Below are 20,333 nucleotides of genomic sequence, written 5' to 3'. Positions count from 1 at the left end.
ATAGCATTCGGGGTTGGCAGTTGGGTGAGGGGGTGGAGGGTCTGTGGGTGGTTAGTGGATGGGTGGATGGGCTTCAGCAGTCCCAATCTGGCACAATGAGCCTAGAAGTTTCCTGAACTACCCTGTTTCCCTAGTCACAACTGTGGGAGATCACAGGGACTCCATTTCATCTTGACTAAGAGTTCAAGCTTGTTCTTCCTCCTCAAGGCAATTAACAAGATGTTTGGCCAAAGGCATGGTCTCAGATGTCTTGCTCCTTAAGGCCAAAAAAAAAAAAAAGGATGTTTGGCCAAAGACAAGGTTACTAGATGTTTTAAGGAGGTGATTAGGCTTGTTTGTTTCTTGAACCATGATAAGGAAGTTTTTTTCCATCCCCTTCTTGCTATAAAAGTGTTATGAGGAATAAATTCAGAGCGTCTGCAGTATTCACTGAGACCCTCCCGATTCCATCTCCTGTCTTTTGTCTCTTTCATAATCCTCTCTCCCCTATTCAGGTACTGTTCGACAGGTCGGCTGGCCCCAACACACAATCAAAGTTTGGAAACACTAGATCTGATATCTGTGAAGTAAACATCAATTGCAACAGGACAACAGAACTAGGTGACAAGATGGATAGACATGTGAGCAAAAGGCAAGATGTTCTTCCTTCTGCCATATCCCTTTCATCTGAACCAGCAGGTGCCACCCACAAGTGGGGTGGGCGGGTCTTCCCACATCAGTCAAGAAAGTTAGAACAGTTCTTCCAGTGAGGGTCCACACTCAGGTGCTTCTGTTATGTGGCAAGTTGACATAAACCAACCATCATAGACAGGCAAGAAAGTATGTTAGAAAATAAACACCTAGAGAGAAATAAACATAGTTGGGGAGGCCCAAAAATGTAAGCCTATTTCCACCTTGTCTGAAGGTCAGAGAGTTTTAGCTTAGGGGTTGAAAGCACTCACTACGTTTACAAAGGACTCGTGCTCAGCTCCCAGCACCTACATGACTGTTCCTAACCACCTGTAACTCCAGCTCCAGAGGGTCTGAGGCATCTTCACGGCAGCACAGGCACAGCACACGTCACACACATTCACACCGGCAGGCAAAGCATTCATACACATGGAATAATACAAATAAGTCTATTTTTTTTTAAAAAAAGTTTGTATTTAAGGTGTATTTTGTGGTAGGATCTTTCATTTCTGTAAAAGGAACAGTAGTACTGGGAGATTTTCTAATATTACCTACATACAAAGAGTCTCTCCAGTGTGGCTTTTTAAAACATTACTATGGGTATAGGTAATCTGTCTGCATGGATGTCTGTGTACCACGAGCATACAGAGGCCACTGAAGTCACAAGAGGACACTGGACCCCTTGGAACTGAAATTAGACACTGTTGTAGGCTTCCATGTGGCTGCTGGGAATCAAACCTAGGTCCTCTGGAAGAGCAGCCAGTGCTTTTAGCTGCTTAGTCAGCCCTCTGGTCCCCTCTGGTTGACTTACACTTATTTGGAGGAACCAGGGAAGAGGGGGAGACTTTCTACACTGAAAATGTACACAAGGTTCCTCTGCAGTCGGATCTCTGTCATGTCTTTCCCACAATCTGAGGCTACAAAATGATTTCAGCATCACTCACATTCAGAGGGCTTTTCTCTAGTATGATTTTGTTCATGGACTTGAAGAAAACTTTTAGAATAAAAATCATTTCCCTGTTATTTTTTAAAAAGTTTTCCCTTCATGTGGCTGTTTCAAATTTGCTGTTTGGTTTGGTTTTGTTCTGTTCTTAAGAAATCAGCATGATAGGCTTTCACACATTGGTAGCAAAAAGGTCCCACTTTTATTCAGGGTGAATTCATGTGAAAGCAACCCGGCCATTTAAAAAGCGTAAGCACTGCTTTCAAAGCTGGGGATGTAAACCTCGGAGAATGACTGTCTTCATAAGAGGTATTAAGTAACAGATTTCCCATATCGTTTACATGAAGATGGTCTCTACTCAGTGTTGAGTTCTTTCATGCTTTTTAAGGTGACTAAGAGACCTAAAGCCTTTCCCACACCCCTTACACTCATGGGGTTTCTCACCACTGTGCATCAACGCATGGTACTGAAGAGAACTTAAGTGGGTGAAGGTTTTCCCACACTGCTTACACACACGAGGTCTCTCTCCAGTGTGAATCATTTTGGGTTTCCGCAAAGCACTCTCAGAACTCAAAACTTTCTCACATCGTGAGCTCGCATGTGAGTATCTTTTCATGACTTCGAGAAGAAGTCGAGCAGAAGAACCCCTTCCCACACTGTTTGCACTCATAGGGTTTGACACCATTATGACTTTCTTCATGCCTTCTTAACTGACACAAAGACACGAAGGCTTTTGTGCACTGCTTACACACACAGGGCTTCTCACCAGTGTGACTTCTTACATGGATTTGTAGGGAACTGAGACGAGTGAACGTCTTCCCACACTGCTTACAAACATGGGGATTCACACCACTGTGGGTTACTTTATGTTTTCGAAACTGATTCCAAAGCATGAAGGCATCCCCACATTCCTTACATACATAGGGTTTTTCCCCAGTGTGAGTTCGTTCGTGTATTTGAAGATAAGTAGAAGTAATGAAGGCTTTCCCACACTGCTTACATACATAGGGTTTCTCTCCGGTGTGGATTCTCGTATGTCTTTGAAGGGAAGCAGAGCGAGAAAAGCTTTTCCCACACTGATTACATGCATAGGGCTTCTCACTGGTGTGGATTATTTTATGCCTTAAAAGAGAATTGAAACGAGTAAAGGTTTTCCCACACAGTTGACACTGATGGGGACTCGAGCCAGTGTGAATCTTTTCACGTCTTAGAAGAGAACTGGAATAAGCAAAGGTTTTCCCACACTGCTTACACGTGAAGGGCCTCTCGCCAGTGTGGATCCTTTCATGGACTTGTAGGGAACTGGGAAAAGGGAAGGCTTTCCCACACTGCTTACATGCAAAGGATTTCTTTGCACAGTAATGTTGTTCATGGCCCTTTAAGGATCCGAGAGAAGTAAACGTTTTCCCACACTGCTTACATTCATGGTGCTTTTCTTCAGCAGGAGTACGTTCCTGAGTCTGACCAATTCTTACGTCTTCATTAGACTGCTCATTTTTATTAGGTTTCTCTTCCGTGTCAGCACTTTTATGCTTCTGCAAAGATGGGGGAGAGCTGGAGGGGTCCTCTGACTCTTTATTATTATTCAGCTCCTTTCCATGTTCCCGAACTTCTTTTCTTTTCTGCCCTGGCCTAGGTTTTAGCCACACACTTAGAGCTAAATAGCCGATGACTATATTTACACACCCATTTCTTCCACACATATGTACTCCTGGGTAAAATGTGTGGTCCACAGTGCCCTCTGTAGAGAAGCTGACGATTTCTGCACACTCATGATCTTCCTTACACTCGTGGAGTTTCTCCACCAGTTGACATCTGTAAGAAATAAAAAAAAGTAGATTGCTAAGTGTTTGGTTATTAGTAGTAGAAATACTGGTTCTGTGTACTGTAGGATTTTTTTTTTGGATTTTTCGAGACAGGGTTTCTCTGTAGCTTTTGGTTCCTGTCCTGGAACTAGCTCTTGTAGACCAGGATGGCCTCAAACTCACAGAGATCCGCCTGCCTCTGCCTCCCGAGTGCTGAGATTAAAGGCGTGCATCACCATCGCCTGGCTACTGTAGGAATTCTGAACATGTGTTCACGGAATGTTATGCAGCATGATTTGAGGATAGCTGTAACAACAGCAATGGTATTATAAACACAATGAGAAGTTATATTGTTCCACATTTAGCAAACATTGAATGTATATGTCACATTTAAATACCCATCTCAATACTCAATATTGTGCACCATTTAATGTCCAGTACTGATGATGAAAATGATGTTGCCTTTTGAACTACTTAATGCTATGGTAGTTTGAATAAAAATGGCTCCCATAAGCTCATAGGGAGTGGTACTATTAGGGGATGTGGCCATATTGGAGGAAGTGTGTCACTGGGGATGAGTTTTGAGGTTTCAGATGCTCAGTCTAGACCCAGTGTGTCATGCTCTTTTTTTCTGCGGCCTGTGGGTCCAGATGTAGGACTCTCAGCTCCTTCTCTAGCACCATGCTTGGCTACAAGTCCATGACAATAATGGACTAAACCTCTGAGCCTGGAAACCAGACCCAAATACATGTTTTCCTTTATAAGTTGCCACGGTCATGGTGTCTCTTCACATCAGTAGAAACCTTAAGACAAATGTCCACATTGAGTTATCTTTCTGTTTGTTTTATTTATTTATTTATGAGATAAGATTTCACTTTGAAGTGCTGGCTGGTCTGAAACACACTTAGTAGACCAGGCTGGCCTCTAAATCAGACATCCACCTGCCTCTGCTTCCCATGTGCTGAGATTAAAAGTGTGGCCCCACACCTGTCTATATGTATTCTCTCAACAGTTAGTTCCAGTCTAAAAGTGGCATCTTTGGTTTTTCGAGACAGGGTTTCTCTGTGGCTTTGGAGCCTGTCCTGGAACTAGCTCTGTAGACCAGGCTGGTCTGACATCTTATTTTGTTTCATATGCATCTCATACCGAAGATGGCAGATAAACTGATATTTCATATTCCATATTGTATATGGTATAAAGTTTGTACATGTGAAGTATGATATCGTATGTATGCATGTATCATGATACTCAAGTTGTTTTCAGTGCTTGAGTATCCGAGATGCTCTTATTGATGACTTGAAACATATTGGAAGTTTCAGAGACAATTTCCTGAGATCAACTCAGATTGAAACTTGACATATTTGTCTCCTTTACCTTTTTGTAAAATATCCTATGGCACCATAAACATCGAGGAACCTGAATTACCTTAGCTTTATGCCAGAATTTTCAATCTTTTGGTATTTCCTTATGTTTCCTAAAATACAGATCAAAAATAAATCATTATAAATCATGATACTATAGGAAAAACATTAGTAGATTCCAACTAAATTCATGGTATAAAGTAGTCCATTTCATATATTCATCCCTGCCACCTTTTTTTTTGTCTTTTTGGGGGGGCAGAATGTGAACAGTTTCCCACTACCACAAATTATACAGTCAACTTTTCTACATTTGGGAAAGTTGCAGGAGTCAGCGAGAATGGACTAAGAAAACCAGCTTCCTGATCTTGGTGTCTCCCCTGCCAAGTAAGCATCCCCAAATCTTTACCATATTTCAGTTCATGCAGCAGCGATGAGCTAGAAGCACTTTTGTTTGACTGACCTATTATGAGAATGGATGTCTTTACCTATAGAGATCATGTTTCTCAATATTTCCTTCAGCACATCTTTGTAGAGCTCCTTTTGGGATGGATCCAGCATGGCCCACTCCTCCGTGGTGAAGTGCACAGCCACATCCTCAAAGGTCACTGACTCCTAAAAGCACACACATACATTTCCACAAGGGTGAACTTCACAGTACCAGCGGTCTAGACTTTATAAGAAGTTATTGTGACACTATGTTCATATATGTTCAAGATGTCTTGCTCAGCACACGGTTACTGTTCATACATACTAAGATTCTCCAACACAGTAGTTCTGACAGTAGATTGGAACAATGAGTAAAGCAACAGCAGAATAGGACCACCTTTGTCCCCATAAGCTGTGCTAACTCTCTTTGTCCACTGGGTCATTGTGACAAACTTTACAACAAATTCTGACTATCTAATGTCCCAAAGAAAATCCAATATGAGCTGTCCCAAGACTGCATATTCTTACATATGCTGAAGGAAAAAATTCCATTTCTTTTGGTATCTGGGACCTGTAATTAAGAGCAGCTCTTTCTTACATAACCATAAAAATGATGTGGCTTTCTTGAACAGTTGGTGCCAACCATATGTGACTTTTGTTGCAAGGAGAGAGGGCCTGCTTTTCATCCCGGCTAGCTTACACCTGAAATAATCACACAGAAACTGTATTCATTTAAACACTGCCTGGCCCATTAGCTCTAACTTCTTATTGGCTAATTCTTACATCTTAATTTAACCTATTTCCATTAATCTGTGTATTGCCACATAACTGTGCCTTACCGGCAAGATTCTAACCAGCGTCTGTCTCGGGCAGGAGATCCATGGCTTCTGCCACTCTGCCCTTCTTCCCAGTATTCAGTTCTGTCTACTCCGCCTACCTAAGTTCTGTCCTATCAACTAGGCCAAGGCATCATCCAATGAAAGCAACACATAAGCAGAAGGAACTCCTACACCAGACTTTTATATTTTTTCTCTCAGAATCCATACTACATTTCCATGTGATTTTAGAGAGAAACTGGTTAGACTAGGTATATTTTCTGAATAATAAATCTTTGAGAAGCTGGTTCAGTCTTTTGAATAAGATTGGTACCCACATACTCATGTAGTCGAATGCTTGGTCATTAGGAAGTGGCTTGAGAAGGGTTAGAATGATTAGGAGAGAGTACTTGTTAGCATAGGTGTGGCCTTGCTGGAGGAGGTGTGTCACTGAGAGGTGGGCTTTGAGGCTTCAAAATCCCCTGCCAGCCCAGACCCAGTCTCTCCTCCTCCTCCTCCTGTAGTAATAGGGGCAGGCGGCTGGGGTGTTGGGGACGCAGCCCCGCCACCGCCCCTATTACTACAAAGCATCCCCGCCGCTCATATTACTACATCCTCCTCCTCCTCCTCCTCCTCCTCCTCCTCCTCCTCCTCCTCCTCCTCCTCCTCCTTCTCTCTCTCCCCTCTGTCTCTCTCTTCTTCCCCCATGCCATTCCAGTCTATAACACTCAGCTACTGCTTCAACTCCATGGGAGCCACTATGCTCTCTACCATGGTGAAACTGTAAGCAAACTCCCAATGAAATGTTTTCTTTCTAAGAGTTGCCATGGTCATGGCGTCTCTTCAGAGAAATAGAATACTGACTAAGTGGATAGCCTTTACTTGCTCTTCTCACAACTTGTTAGGAACTCAAATATATCATCTATGATTCACTATAACAATATTTAGAAGAGTGTATCTGCTTTCTCATAGAGCATTCTTAAACAATAATAAGACTTGTAAGACTAGAGAGATGGCTCGGCCATTAAGATTACTGGCTGCTCTTTCAGGGGACCTGGATTTGATTCCCAGCACCCACACAGTAGCTCACAACTGTGGAACTCCATTTCCAGGTAATCCGACCCTCTCTTCTGGTCTCTGTAGGCACTAGGTATGCATGCCACACACATGTGCACATGGATACCCACATGGGCAAAACAACCATATACATAAAATAAAACATTATAACCATTTTACTTTCTTTATTAAAGACCTGATGGTACATACTAATTTCAACTTGACAGGATCTAAAATTCACCTAGGAGACAGGACTCTTGCTAAGTATGTCTGGGATTATCTTGATTCCATTTTAGGCAGAAGAGCTCAGCCTGTTTGTGAGATGTGCCATTCACTGGGCTGGGTGAAAGTGAATTCAGAGAACAGCCATTGGTAAGCACTGGAATTTATTGCCATCTGCTTTCTGACTGCAGTTACAACCTGAGCAGCTGCCTCTAACTCTTGTTGTCAAGCTTCTCCCAACATGATAGACCCCAACCTTGAACTAAATCCAAAATAAATCTTGCTCTCTTACATGTTCTTCTCAAGAATTTTGTCACAACAACGATACAAGAACTTATATATGATTAAGGGTAATTCATTTTCTAATGATGGAGGAGGGTCATCTTTCTCTCTGTTGATTTCATTGGTTAAGCAATAAAGAAACTGTTTGGCCCTCATAGGTTAAAACATAGGTGGGTGGAGTAAACAGAACAGAATGCTGGGAGAAAGAAGCTGAGTCAAGGAGTCGCCATGATTCTCCCACTCCAGGCAGACGCAGGTTAAGATCATTCCTGGTAAGCCAGCTCGTGGGCTACACAGATTATAAGAAATGGGCTAGTCCAGGTGCGAGAGTTAGCCGAGAAAAGGCTAGATATAATGGGCCAAGCGGTGTTTAAAAGAATACAGTTTCTGTGTAATTATTTTGGGTAAAGCTAGCCGTGAGGGCGGCCGGGTGCCAGAACGTAGCCCGCCGCTTATACTACAACATCCTGATAAATATATTTTTAGGGAATACAAATGAACAATGAAAAATAGCTTATGTTCTTAGAAACAGGTCTTATACCCCTCAAAGGTATGTAAGAAATTCCATAATTACTAAAAGTGTGATGGCGCCAGACAAAAGTGGTGCATGCTCTTAATCCCAGCACTCGGGAGGCAGAGGCAGGTGGACCTCTGTGAGTTCGAGGCCAGCCTGGTCCACAGCGCAAGTTACAGGACAGTCAGGACTACACACTGGGAAACCCTATCTTGAAAATCAAAAACAAAACAATCAAAAGTGGGATGGCTAATGCTGATTGTCACGTGACAGAGTTTAGAATTATCCACGAGACAGACCAAAGCCAGCCATTAAGAAGATCTGTGAATGGTTATTTTGATTATATTCACTGGTGTGAGAACAACCATCCTTGTTATGGGCTGAACTGCTCCCCAGGGAGGGAATCGCAAACTGTGTACATCCCTGATATGCACTCTCTGCTTCCTGCCTGTAGATGATGTCACCAGATGCTGCTTGACTTCCCCACCAGGATGGACTGCACTTTTGATCTCTGGCCCAAGAAATGAAACTCCTTTTGTATGGCCATATGAATATATATATATATATATATATATATATATATATATATATATATAAAATTGTCTGCAGTGCTTGTGTTTTTATATTGTACGTTTTTATATAAAAACAGAACTGCTCATAAGATGAATAAGCTAATTTGTCTGAATATTTCCTAGTTTATAATGTAGCTAGAATTTTAAAACTCTGCATTCTGATTCTGGTAATCATGACAGACTAAGGCCATCAAAGAGCTGGAGTGATGGATAACTTGGTGGGTGGGAGCTCTGGCTGCTCCTCCAGAAGACTGGGGTTTACTTCCTAGAACCCACATGGTGGCTCCAGTTCCAGGTGAATTCATTGTCCTCTGGCTTCCAAGAATACCAGGCATGCATGTGGTGCACTTACATACACGTGGGCAAGAAGCCAATACTCGTAGAATAAAAATAAATCTTAAAAAAAGATTCTCATTGTTTCCTAGGTATTAACTTGTCCTCAGGTGGGGCCTCCTGTGGGAATGGTTTAAGGATGTTCTGCAGCTCCTAAAATCTAAGACAGCCACAGTTTTAAGACAATGGCTGTTGCTGTGCTTTCAACCTTTGCAAAGGAACAGAGACGAGTACCAAACTGGATGGAGATGCAAGAGTTTTCTACTGCTTTCTTGTTGCCTTAGAGGGCAACTGAAAAGTTGGTCCTTTTAAAACAAAAACACTTTCTAGCTGCCTGTTGTAACAAAAGTTAAAATCTTTTTGATTTTTGAGTCTTGGGTTTTTTTTGTTTCTTTTGAGAAAAGGTTTCTCTGTGTAGCCCTGGCTGCCCTGGAATTTGCACTGTAGACCAGGCTGGCCTCGAACTAACAGAGAATCCCAGCACTAAGGAGGCAGAAGCAGGTCGATCTCTTGAGTTCGAGGCCAGCCTGGGCTACAGAATGATTTCCAAAACAGCCAGGACTACACAGAGAGATCTGTCTCAAAAGAACAAAACAAAACAAAAAAACCCAACCAACCAAACAAAAAACAAAACAAACAAAGAAGAGGGTGGGGCTGGAAAAATGGCTCAGCACTGAGGGGCAGAAGCGACTCTTTTAGTAGACCCAGGTTCAAGTCCCACATGGTCGCTCATAACTGTCTGCATTTCCAGGGGATCCTACACCCTTACATAGGCATGCATACAGGAGAATGCAAATTCACATTAAATAAAAACAAATTAATTTTTAAAAGCAGAAGTAAGTGGGTCAGCAATATGGGTGCGTGCAGTGGTTAAGGTGCTTACTTGGCATACTTGGCCACCTCAGTTTAAACCCTGGAACTCACACAAATGTGGAAGAAGAGGGCTGACTCTGAACAGTTGCCCTCTGACCTCCCCTAGGATACTGTAGCATGCGCATTCACAAGCACACACCACACACACAATAACAAAAAAATATATTTTTAAAGCAGTGTGGGCAAAGCCAGAAAGCTTAAATAGGTCACAAAAAAAAAAAGCTTTATAGGAGATAAAATTTGAATGTGGTGTACATGATAAAGTTGGCTTTAATCTATGGTCAGATGTTGGTAGATGCTTTTCTTGTCAGCCAATCTTTATCACACATTAAGAAAAACTAAAAACAAAGGCGCTGAGAATTTATGCACTCCAAATTGTGGAGCTCTTAACATAAGTTAAAACAAAGACAGTCTATACCAGGCCGTAGTGGTGCATACCTGTAATCCCAGCACTCAGGAGGCAGAGGCAGGTGGATCTTTGTGAGTTGGAGGCCAGTCTATTCTACAGAGCGAGTTCCAGGACAGCGAGGGATACACAGAGAAACTCTGTCTCAAAAAAACAAAGTAAGTAACTAACTAAATACAATCTAACAACCTCAGGGATTGTTTATCCATACAAGAACAAATGTGATTGATATCCTTAGCTCTGGGAAATAATATAATGATCTGGACAGATAAATACCAGCTACTCAGAGAAAACCAGAATAAGGCTTTCCAAATCCCCACAGTTAGCCTTAATAGTTAACACTTGATCTGGCTGAGACACAAAATACTTACCTAGGGAGATTTTCCTGAAGTTTATGTCCTTCCTCTAGGCATGTGATCATGGACCCACTGCCAGCCTGAGCCAGCACACTCCAGTCCTTGACTGTACTCTAAAGACAGGATGACCTCACAGAAAACTGTTCTGATCTAGGAGCTAACGGTGGCACCCTCTAACACATCCGGCTCTTCTCTGTAAGAATAGCTCTGTCCATTTTAACTGGAGGGAAGCCTGCGGACTCTTAGGGGGTTTCCTTATCACACTCAAGTATCCGCCTACTTCTATCAGGACTTTCCATTTTAAAACAACATTTAGAAACAAACCAAATAAAAGAACTGTTATGATAGAGGCCAACTCCAGCCTCCCCAGACCTGTGGATCTTACTTCCTGTGATCCTGACGGTGTCAAGAGGACTCAGGATTCACTGTCAGCCCTAAGAATCCTTGGCCTAAGGGCACAGGTCAGGGAATTTGGAGGAAGGATTTCCTTGCATCCTGTCCCGTTAGCTTTAATCGTCAACTTGACACATCCACAGTTACCCAAGAAGAAAATCTCAATTGAGAAGTTATCCGAATCAAATTAGTATGTGGTGGGCCTGTCTGTGGAAGATTGCCTTGATAGCTAATTGTAGGGCCCAGACTACTGGGAAAGGCATCTTCCTTAGGCTGGTGGTCCTGGGCAGTATAATAAAGCTAGGCAAGCATGTGTTTATTACTGAGACAGCGGGCAGCATACCTCCATGATTTCCGCTTCAAGTTCTTGCTTGAGTCTCTCCTCCAAATTCCTTCAAGAATTGACTGTAACCTGGAAGTATAAGCCAAACAAACCCTTTCCTTCCCTCTGCTGCTTTCGGTCAGGTATTTTACAGCGACAGAATGAAATTAGAGCAATCTGAAAGGCAGATGCCACTGAGATGCTGAGATATAGGACAATAAAGAGGGTGACTGCCCAGAGCTAATTTATGCTGTAGGCACATCAGCGTTCGGTTGTGCCAAGCCTAAGATGGCTCCATTTTATTAAGCAACAGTTTTGACCTGATGTACTTGAATTTTAAGCATAAGACCCTAGAAAGGGCAAACAACCACTATCTGCCAGCACACCAGGGGCCCCAAACTCACTACATCAACAAACAACTCCTTTTGTTTCATCAAAAACAGCAGACACGTGTGCTTAGCAAAGACACTATCTGCAATCCCCTCACCTGAGCCTATTTAGAAGGAGCACCCCAAGACCAGAGTGCGGCTGCCTGGCTGATTGATAAGACTTGCTCCGTCCCCAACAGACCTTTGTTTGTCCCCCAATGCCTAGACTCCCAAGCCTTTCTACATTCTGCAAGCTACGCATTGGTTTATTTTGTGTGAAATGTTAATATATGATTTAATATCAGTGATTTAAGATGGGAATAAAAGAGCTGTCATTGCCCAGGGTCTGCGAGTCAGCAAAATTGGGCTTACTTAGAAAACCACAGCCAAGGATAACATTAATGTTCTTTAATAAATCGTGACACTGTAAAAAGACACATGTCCCTGCATGTTTGTGGCAGGACTCGGGGAGTCACCACACCTCTTTTCTCCTCTGGTGTACTCTCTCCCAACCTGTGTACCTAGTCTTCACCAACCTCTGCGGACACCGCCAGTAGGGCGGAGGAGGGCACAGATGCACCCGCTGCACGGAGCAAGCGCTCAGCCTGGGAGAGTTCAGCCGCTCTGGCTGCAGGCCAAGCTCCATCCAGAAGAATCGGGACTGCGAGGCTCCTCGGAGCCAGATTAGACTCATTCACAGACTAAAACGGCGCCCTACTCCCACACACCCGGTCACACGAACCATTTCCAGCGACAAGGTGTCTTGGTATCTGCTTGGGGTTCCTGCTGTCAGTGGAGGGGAGGCCGAAAACGATGGGAGAAACCTGGAGAGTCCCTCCACAGTCATAAGGACCCAGATCCCCAAAAAACGACAGGGATCAAAAGGGATGTCTCAGTGATGTGTAGCGGCCATATTCTTAATGTCTGGATTTCTCATTGGATTTGCATCCCGAAACAACTTGCCTGGCTGGCCATCAAGACACAGACCCGCCCCTTAAAGCTTACGTGACGGGAGCAGCACAGCCACCTATCAGAGTGAGATTCTATGAATTCTCGGCGCAAGGCTGCTCCGACAGCCCAGTTTACCCCACTAGTCCACACTGGCTCCACTAGGGGAAAGGAGCATAAGCAGAGCCTGTCCTGGCTTTCCTGACTGGGCACTTGCTCAGCGGGCAATTCTTGTTTCCTCCGTTTCCAATGGGGTCACAGATGTGTTCAAGGAATTCCAGTCTCTATGGAAACAACTCATCCCGTCATAGAAGACAAAAGAAAGACCAGGTCTCGTTGGAATAAGAGAAACTGATATTATCACACTAGAGGAATTGAAATGATGCAGATTTCTCTACCTTTCCATATTCAGTCAGTAACATAGAAAGCATATATGTGAAGGAACACAATTATTGAAGACATAAAGTGTAATTTATGGACAGAGGCCAAGCATACTAGCAAAAGTCCTATACTTTAACAATGACCAAGCACTTAACTTTACCCAATGACTTTATTTATTTATTTATTTGGTTTTTCGAGACAGGGTTTCTCTGTAGCTTCGGAGCCTGTCCTGGAACTAGCTCTTGTAGATCAGGCTGGCCTCGAACTCACAAAGATCTGCCTGTCTCTGCCTCCCGAGTGCTGGGATTAAAGGTGTGAGCCACCACCGCCCGGCTCCCCAATGACTTTTGATGTCTTCTAGAAGCTCAATCACCTGCCTCCCAATAGCCAGTGTTGAGACAACAGGTGCTACACAATTCAGCCTGGCCCTCAGATACCCGCGAGGGTCAGATTCAAGAGGGACACTGAGTCAGATTGCTCCTGGTGGCTGTCACCAAACCTGAGATAACAGTCTCTATCTGAAGTCAGATTCAGACACCCAATCTTGTGGAGACAGTTAAAACATATAAATTAATAGTAAAAAGCAGGAAAAGGAGAACTACTCGATAAGGTTACATTGGGAAGAGGAGCAGAAAGATTCAGTGATCGCCATCAGTCCATCTTGGGATGACTAAGGTTAGAAGGAAGTTTAGGGGACCTAGGCACATTAAGCAGTCCAGGACAAGGCATGATCCCACCATCACTCAAATGTCAACATTTCTATGAGGTTACTAATCTCTTTATTGGAGGAGGGAAGCATTTTGGAGAGAAGAGCTCCAGCTCCGGCTGATCCAGGCTTTTCTTCTCCCAACACGAGATTCCTGGAGAAATCCCAATTCCTTGGGTTTCTGTTTTCTTTTGTTGTTATTGTTGTTTTGCTTTTCTGACAACAGGCTGGCCTTGAACTCAGAGATCCACCTGCCCTCCCCTCCTGAGTGCTGAGATTAAAGAACTGTGCCACCATCGCCTAGCTGGGGTTCAGTTTTAATACCATTAAAGCTAGAGCATCTCCTTAGAAAATATTCCTTTCTGCCAGGTTAGTGACAGGGACATAAGATTTAACGTCAAACACAGTATGGGACCTGAAAGGAAATAACTTGGGACTGCTCAGAAAGAGCAATGTATCTATTTTAAGGCTTTGGGGAAAGAAGGGTGATGCACTGGGAGGAAGAAGTGTTGTTGATGTGTGACTCAGAGCTTGTGGGGGAAGGAAGGGATGCATCATTTAAAGTTCTTGGTGGTTTAGGATCTGGTTGCCTGAGGAGCCTGCTCATTTCTGTGGTGGGGGTGTTAGGTTTTGGCTAGGTGCTAATTGGGCCACGGTTTCCTGCAGTGTTTCAGATACTGGCAGGTTCCCTACCACAAGTGTGTCTGTGACTCTCTACCCAGACTTGAGGAAGGGAGTGCTAACTCATAGAGATAAAGCAACTCTTCTTGGATAACCTGGTTCTCAGAGCTGATTCTGAGGTACCTGATGCTGCAGGGATAGTTTAATGGCTAGGCTGGGTTTGTAATCAAGCCCCCTAGCTGTCTGGATTAGAGTGTGACAGGCCAAGAAACTTAGAGACGGGTCACATCTCTGTCTAGCACTCAGTCTCATGGTCTCAAGGAACAATCTCTGTTTCAGTGTCCTCAGTCACACCTCACAGTGAAATTACAGAATCACACCAGGCTACTTGTCAGTTTCCCTCAACTTCTTCGAGGGACTGAGAATCACAGAATCCCAGTTGGGTGCTTGCCAAACAAGCCTCCATAGCTGTGAGAATTACAGCATCAGCATTGAGGGTAGACAGGCTGCTGCAGAGGGATGGGACCTCAGAAACAGATGGCCATATCTGACAATACAGACCCTACTTAAAAGGTCTGCGAGATGACAAAATTCCCACTTAATTGCTATAAGTCTTCATCCGGGGTTGAAGATTTAGTTCAGTGATAGAGCACCTGCCTTACAAGCACAAGGCCCTGGGTTCAGTCCTCAGCTGGGGGTCGGGGGAGAGACAAAATAACAAAAATCGTTGGAGACATGACTCAGCAGTTAAGAACACTGTCTGCCCAGAGGACCTGAGTTCAATTCCCAACACTCACAGGGCAGCTCACAACTTTTTGTAACTTTAGTTCCAGGGGATCTGACACCTTCACAGACATGCATGCAGGCAAAACACCAATGCACATAAAAGAAAACAATTAAAAGATTTCTACCTACTGCTTGAGAGGCAGAGACAGGCAGATTTCTATGAGTCCAAGGCCAGCCTGGTCTACAGAGCGAGTTTCAGGACAGCCCAGGGCTGTACAGAGAAACCCTGTCTTAAACACCAAAAAGTCAAGCAACAAACAAAAAAGAATTCCACCCCTTTTAGCAATATGTGAAAGCAAAAAAATACAACTCTCACCTCAAAGGAGATAAGAGATAATTTATTCTGGAGCCAAGTATGAGTACCCTGAAAATACTCATGTTACCCCAGTAGTATGTCCCAGTGTAGTAACAGTATTATGTTTCATAGTTACAAATATAGTCAAGAGACTTGAAATATATTGGTGGAAACGTTGGATAGGTAGATTACGGAAAATGAGGACATTTCTACGATATGTCTCAGATGACCTTGACGTTATGATTGGTCAAGAACTGTGCTAAGTTAATATCCTTAAAGAGATTCTGATAACTACAATATTAGCCCCTACACTCAAGAGGGGAAAAAAAATCGCTAGCAAGAGAGTTAAAGATAGCCCAAGACAAATTAAGCTTTGGACCTGCAACAACCCCACCTCTCCAGTCACTGAAGCCGTAATCACCTTTATAGAACATTCAAAGTTCAACGTGGCTTCTTTTCTTTTGAAATGAAAAAATATTTTTGAGGTAGTCTCACTATACAGCCCTTGCCGGCCTGAACTTGCTATGTAGACTAGGCTGGCTCTAACTCAGAGATCCACTTAGGTATGCCTCAACAATGCTGGGATTAAAGGCATTCACCACCAGACCCAGAAAATTGTGTATGTATACACTATTGTATGCATGCTTCCGTAAGTGGGTATGTGCACATGTGTGAGTATGCACATGTGTGCATATCTGCAGAGGCTCAAAGGGGGTATCAAATCCCCTGGGGCTGGAGTTACAGATGTTTGTGAATAGACCGATGTGGGTGCTGGGATCTGAACTTGGGTCCTCTGCAAGAGCTGAAAGTATTCTTAACCACTGAGCCATCTCTGCAGCCCAAAGGGGAAGTGGTTGGTTTCTTTCTTTTTCTCTTTCTTTTTTTTCTTTTCCTTCCTTCCTTCCTTCCTTCCTTCCTTCCTTCCTTCCTTCCTTCCTTCCTTCCTTCCTCTTTCCCTCCCTCCCTTCTTCCTTCCCGCTTTTATTCCCTCTTATTCTTTCCTTTTCCTCCTTTTTTCCTTTTTGAGGTTAGGGGTGCATTCCTTCACAAATACAACGAAATCAGGGAGCCAGCTGTGACTGCAACATTGCATACTTAAAACATTTTCTACTTTTGTCTTTTTTTTTTAAGTTCATTTGCAGCCTGCATGTTACTATCCTGTCAGCACTGCCTACCTTTGGCAGAATTATAAGGTACCCGCATTAAAAAATGAATCGAGTGGAAGCAAAGGACACATTTAAACACACTCATATAAGCAGGTTGTTGAAATTCAAGATCTCATACATTCTCAAGTTCAAACACCAGACTTCACATTGAAATCAAGACCCAGAGCAGATCACTGGAGAATGGTCAAGGACACATAAATAAGTAACTGGGGGAGCATGCAATCCTCTGCCATGCACAACCCCAGACTTGAAACGGTGCCTCCCCAAACCTTCAAATTTTCCAAAGGGACATTCTTCTGTACATCACCTAAATGGATATTCACAGGAACCCCTTATCCAAGGAACTACCTATCCTAAGAGTCTTTAAGCCTGATCTTCACAGATTTTTCTTCACACAGACAAGTTAGAATGACCCCAGAGACTCTGTATGCTAAAAATACTATTCACAAAACACCACCCTTATGCCTGTTACCGCCCCATGGGAACCAGGAGCTACACCTACCTCTGGCCTCCTGCTTCTTTCCTCCTTGCGCCCTGCAGCTCCTCACAACCAGCCCTTCTAGGGTAGCAATTCTAACCAGAAGTCACATGCTTTCAGTGAGGGGGCCTGTCTTCTGCCCACTCGCTTAGTGACCTGCTTCATGACAACATGGGTCATGAGACAAGGATGTTGACTCAAAATATTTTAGCTAAACGCTAGGATGCTCCCGCATTCTACTTCTATGTACACTTATGAAGTGGAGAAAGCTCTAAGACACTGTTCATATGGATTTAAAGATGGGGCAGCAGCCTATTCTTTGGCAATGCAAAGTTGGTAGTTGCTTCTAGGTAAACACACCAGCGTGGAAAAGGACAAAACTGATATGAACTCTCCGTTCTGCTCAGCTTCTAGTTTTCCTTTTCCCAGCTGGTGGTTGTCAGAGAGGTCTCTGGGCCTGAGGGTTTAGATATTCTGCTTACCCCTTTGCAAGCATCTCTTGATCCACTACCACTATCAACTCACGTGGTCATTTGGGTTTGAAACAGAGCTTACTTTGTAATGGAAGATGGCCTTGAACCCTTGGCTGTCTAATTCTCTTGCCTCCACTCCTGTTTCTCAGCCATTTCTGTAGTCACTGTTAACCCTCCAGATAGTGTCATTAGGAAGCACCAGGGATGGCAGGTCTCCAGGTAGCTCTGGAACCCTGAAGACAGCTGGAAAACTCCATGGAGCAGTTCTAGGATGACCCTTCCTGACAAGCAGTGGGTCCTACATGAAAGGTATAGCAGGGAGGGGTGTGTAGGCATCAGAGTCACTGGTATAAGGAACCTGTTCTGTCTGTTTGAAAGGCAGTCTGGGAGATGAAGGCATTGTTCAGGGCCAGTGCAGAATCAGGAGACAGGCAAGAGCCTCCTGGTGACAGGGGAGCCTGCTAGAGGGAGGCAAGATATCCACCAGGCCATTAGATCTTGAAGGCTCCTTTATATGGATAGTGGATGGTGTAAGAGGAGTTTGGGGCCAGAAATAAACAGATGAGCTCCTATCCTCTGGCACAGGGTGATGATGAATCGTCCTTAAGTTTGATTGCATACAGAATCACCATAGAAACACACCACGTGGTCTGAGGGGTGTTTTCAGGGAGACCCACTCTCAATTTGGGTAGCACCATTTCGAGCACTGGGATTCAGGACTGAATAGAGGGGTGGAGGGTGGGAGACAAGAGATGAGCCCCAATCTGACTGTGGAGGCAATATGGTCAACCAGTTGTCTCGTTGATTCACACATCCTGACATCCTCTCACCAAGCGTTCCCTTCCATGAGGGACTATAGGCCTTCTTAAATCTTGACTCAAAACACTGGCTGTCCGGGAACTCACTCTATAGACCAAAGTGGTTTTGAACTCCACAAGTCAACAGTTTGTATGTTTTAGCATATACAGACTCTAGATTTTAGCAAGAGAGAGACATGAAACTATAGGTCTATTTGGAGCCAAGTGTGGTGCTACACACCTTTAATCCCAGCACTCAGAAGGCAAAGGCAGGTGTGTCTCTGAGTTCATGGCCAGCCTAGTCTACAGAGCAGTTTCCAGGAGAGCCAGGGCTACACAGAGAAACCCTGTATGGGAAATAAAAAAAAAGTTCATTTGGGAGGAGATGAAGGCCATTGGGCAGAGGGAAAGAGAAAAAAAAAATGGGTGAGGAAAAAAAAAACATAGTATGCATGTGTCAAAAACATCATGACAAAACCCATTACTTTGCATAATAATACATGCCATTTTTTTAATTTAGAGGAAAAAATAATATGCAGAAGAAATTACTTTTACCAATCTGGACCTAATGTAAGCATCCTGAAAATGACTAGTCTAAGGTTCAATGTTCACTAGGTTGAGTATAACTTCTTGCTATGTTTACCCCTTCCTATAATCAAATGGGTAGTTTGGAACATCTGTATTTGTGAAGACCAGTATATTGGAGGAAATACTGTTATGTTGGTATAGTAACTCAGGAAAGTAAAAACTGGACCAGAGCAAAGACAAACCTGCCGCTGTGAAGGCAAGTGTCCCATGCTCACACCACAGGGCACTGCTCCTTAATAACTGTGATAAAAGAAAACGTGTTTGTAAAACCAACAAAGTACAAAACATCCTGAATTGTGAAAATGAACAAAGCACCTTCACTTCACTAATATGAGTAGTAATTCTCATGAATTCAAATTTCTGGAACAATTTCTATGCTCACCAAATATAGAATTATACTCAAATCTCATTACATTCAACACAGAGGCACCTAACTATGATCTAGCCAACCCCATAAATCCCTGGAAGCTAAACACCAATCCTACCAGAAGGTCTACGGAAAGTTCTTACTGGTGAGACATACTTGCTTACTGCGTATGAACAAATTTAGTACAATTTATTACATGGTACTCATAGTCTTTGGAAGGGGCCACTGATACCAACATACCTCTTAGTATAATGACTGGAGGAGAAATTACAATAAAAAATCAATGATACAATATAAGCATCAAAACAACATTTACACAAGAAAAAAATCATTTATATATGTACAATTGAAATGGCTGGTGACATGAAAAAACTAGGAACGCCTGCAAATGTGCGAGGATCTACAATTACAGAGTGACATTTACACCCACCTTCCCAGTCGACTAAGAATTAACACTTGTTAACCTACAAATGGCTTGAAAATAGTTTAAAGGACATAGAGACAAGAAATGTTAGGGGAAAAAAAATCAGGTAGAGAGAAAGTTAACAATAAAAATATACAAAAGTGGGTTTTGTTCATGGAAGAGAATGACAGTCTACAAAATTGGTAAGAACTTGCCATATGAATTAAGAGGGAAAATCTCAATAGTCACAAAAAGTCATTTTTCCATGATGCATTAATCTCGAGAACGTGAAAGCAAGACTTTTCTTTATGCCTTCTGGCATTTCAGGTAACTATCAACTCATCAATGTTCAGAAATTAAAAGAAAAACTACTTGATTCAATGCAAAATGATTTACCCATTAAACTTGTATGCACCATTGCTTTAAGAAACCTTACTAAACTATTGTAAAGATAATGTACCTTTTTCCTTTTTTTTTTTTTGAAATTTTAGTTTCCATCTCCTGTACTCAAGCAATCTTCTACCTCACATACTCAGTTTAAAGATAATTTCCCAGGGGCTAGAGAAATGGCCCAGTGGTTAGGATGTGTAACAGTCTTGCAGAGGACT

The 20,333-nt window shown here is 43.1% G+C and overlaps 1 protein-coding gene and 1 pseudogene across 1 annotated transcript; both read right to left on the bottom strand.

Moving 5' to 3' along the window:
- Positions 1 to 1,204: 1,204 nt before the first annotated feature.
- Positions 1,205 to 11,375, bottom strand: LOC142855383 (uncharacterized). Its single transcript, XM_075981886.1, is given in 5 exon segments — positions 1,205 to 2,217; positions 2,219 to 3,427; positions 4,843 to 4,891; positions 5,264 to 5,390; positions 11,370 to 11,375. Coding segments are annotated over 5 exon segments (1,638 nt in total). The 3' UTR covers positions 1,205 to 1,970.
- On the bottom strand, positions 5,031 to 5,170 carry LOC142856630 (U1 spliceosomal RNA; annotated as a pseudogene).
- Positions 11,376 to 20,333: the final 8,958 nt, after the last annotated feature.

The sequence above is a fragment of the Microtus pennsylvanicus genome, chromosome 8 (assembly GCF_037038515.1).
Source record: "Microtus pennsylvanicus isolate mMicPen1 chromosome 8, mMicPen1.hap1, whole genome shotgun sequence".
NCBI lineage: Eukaryota > Metazoa > Chordata > Mammalia > Rodentia > Cricetidae > Microtus > Microtus pennsylvanicus.
This window is presented reverse-complemented; position numbering and strand designations above follow the sequence as displayed.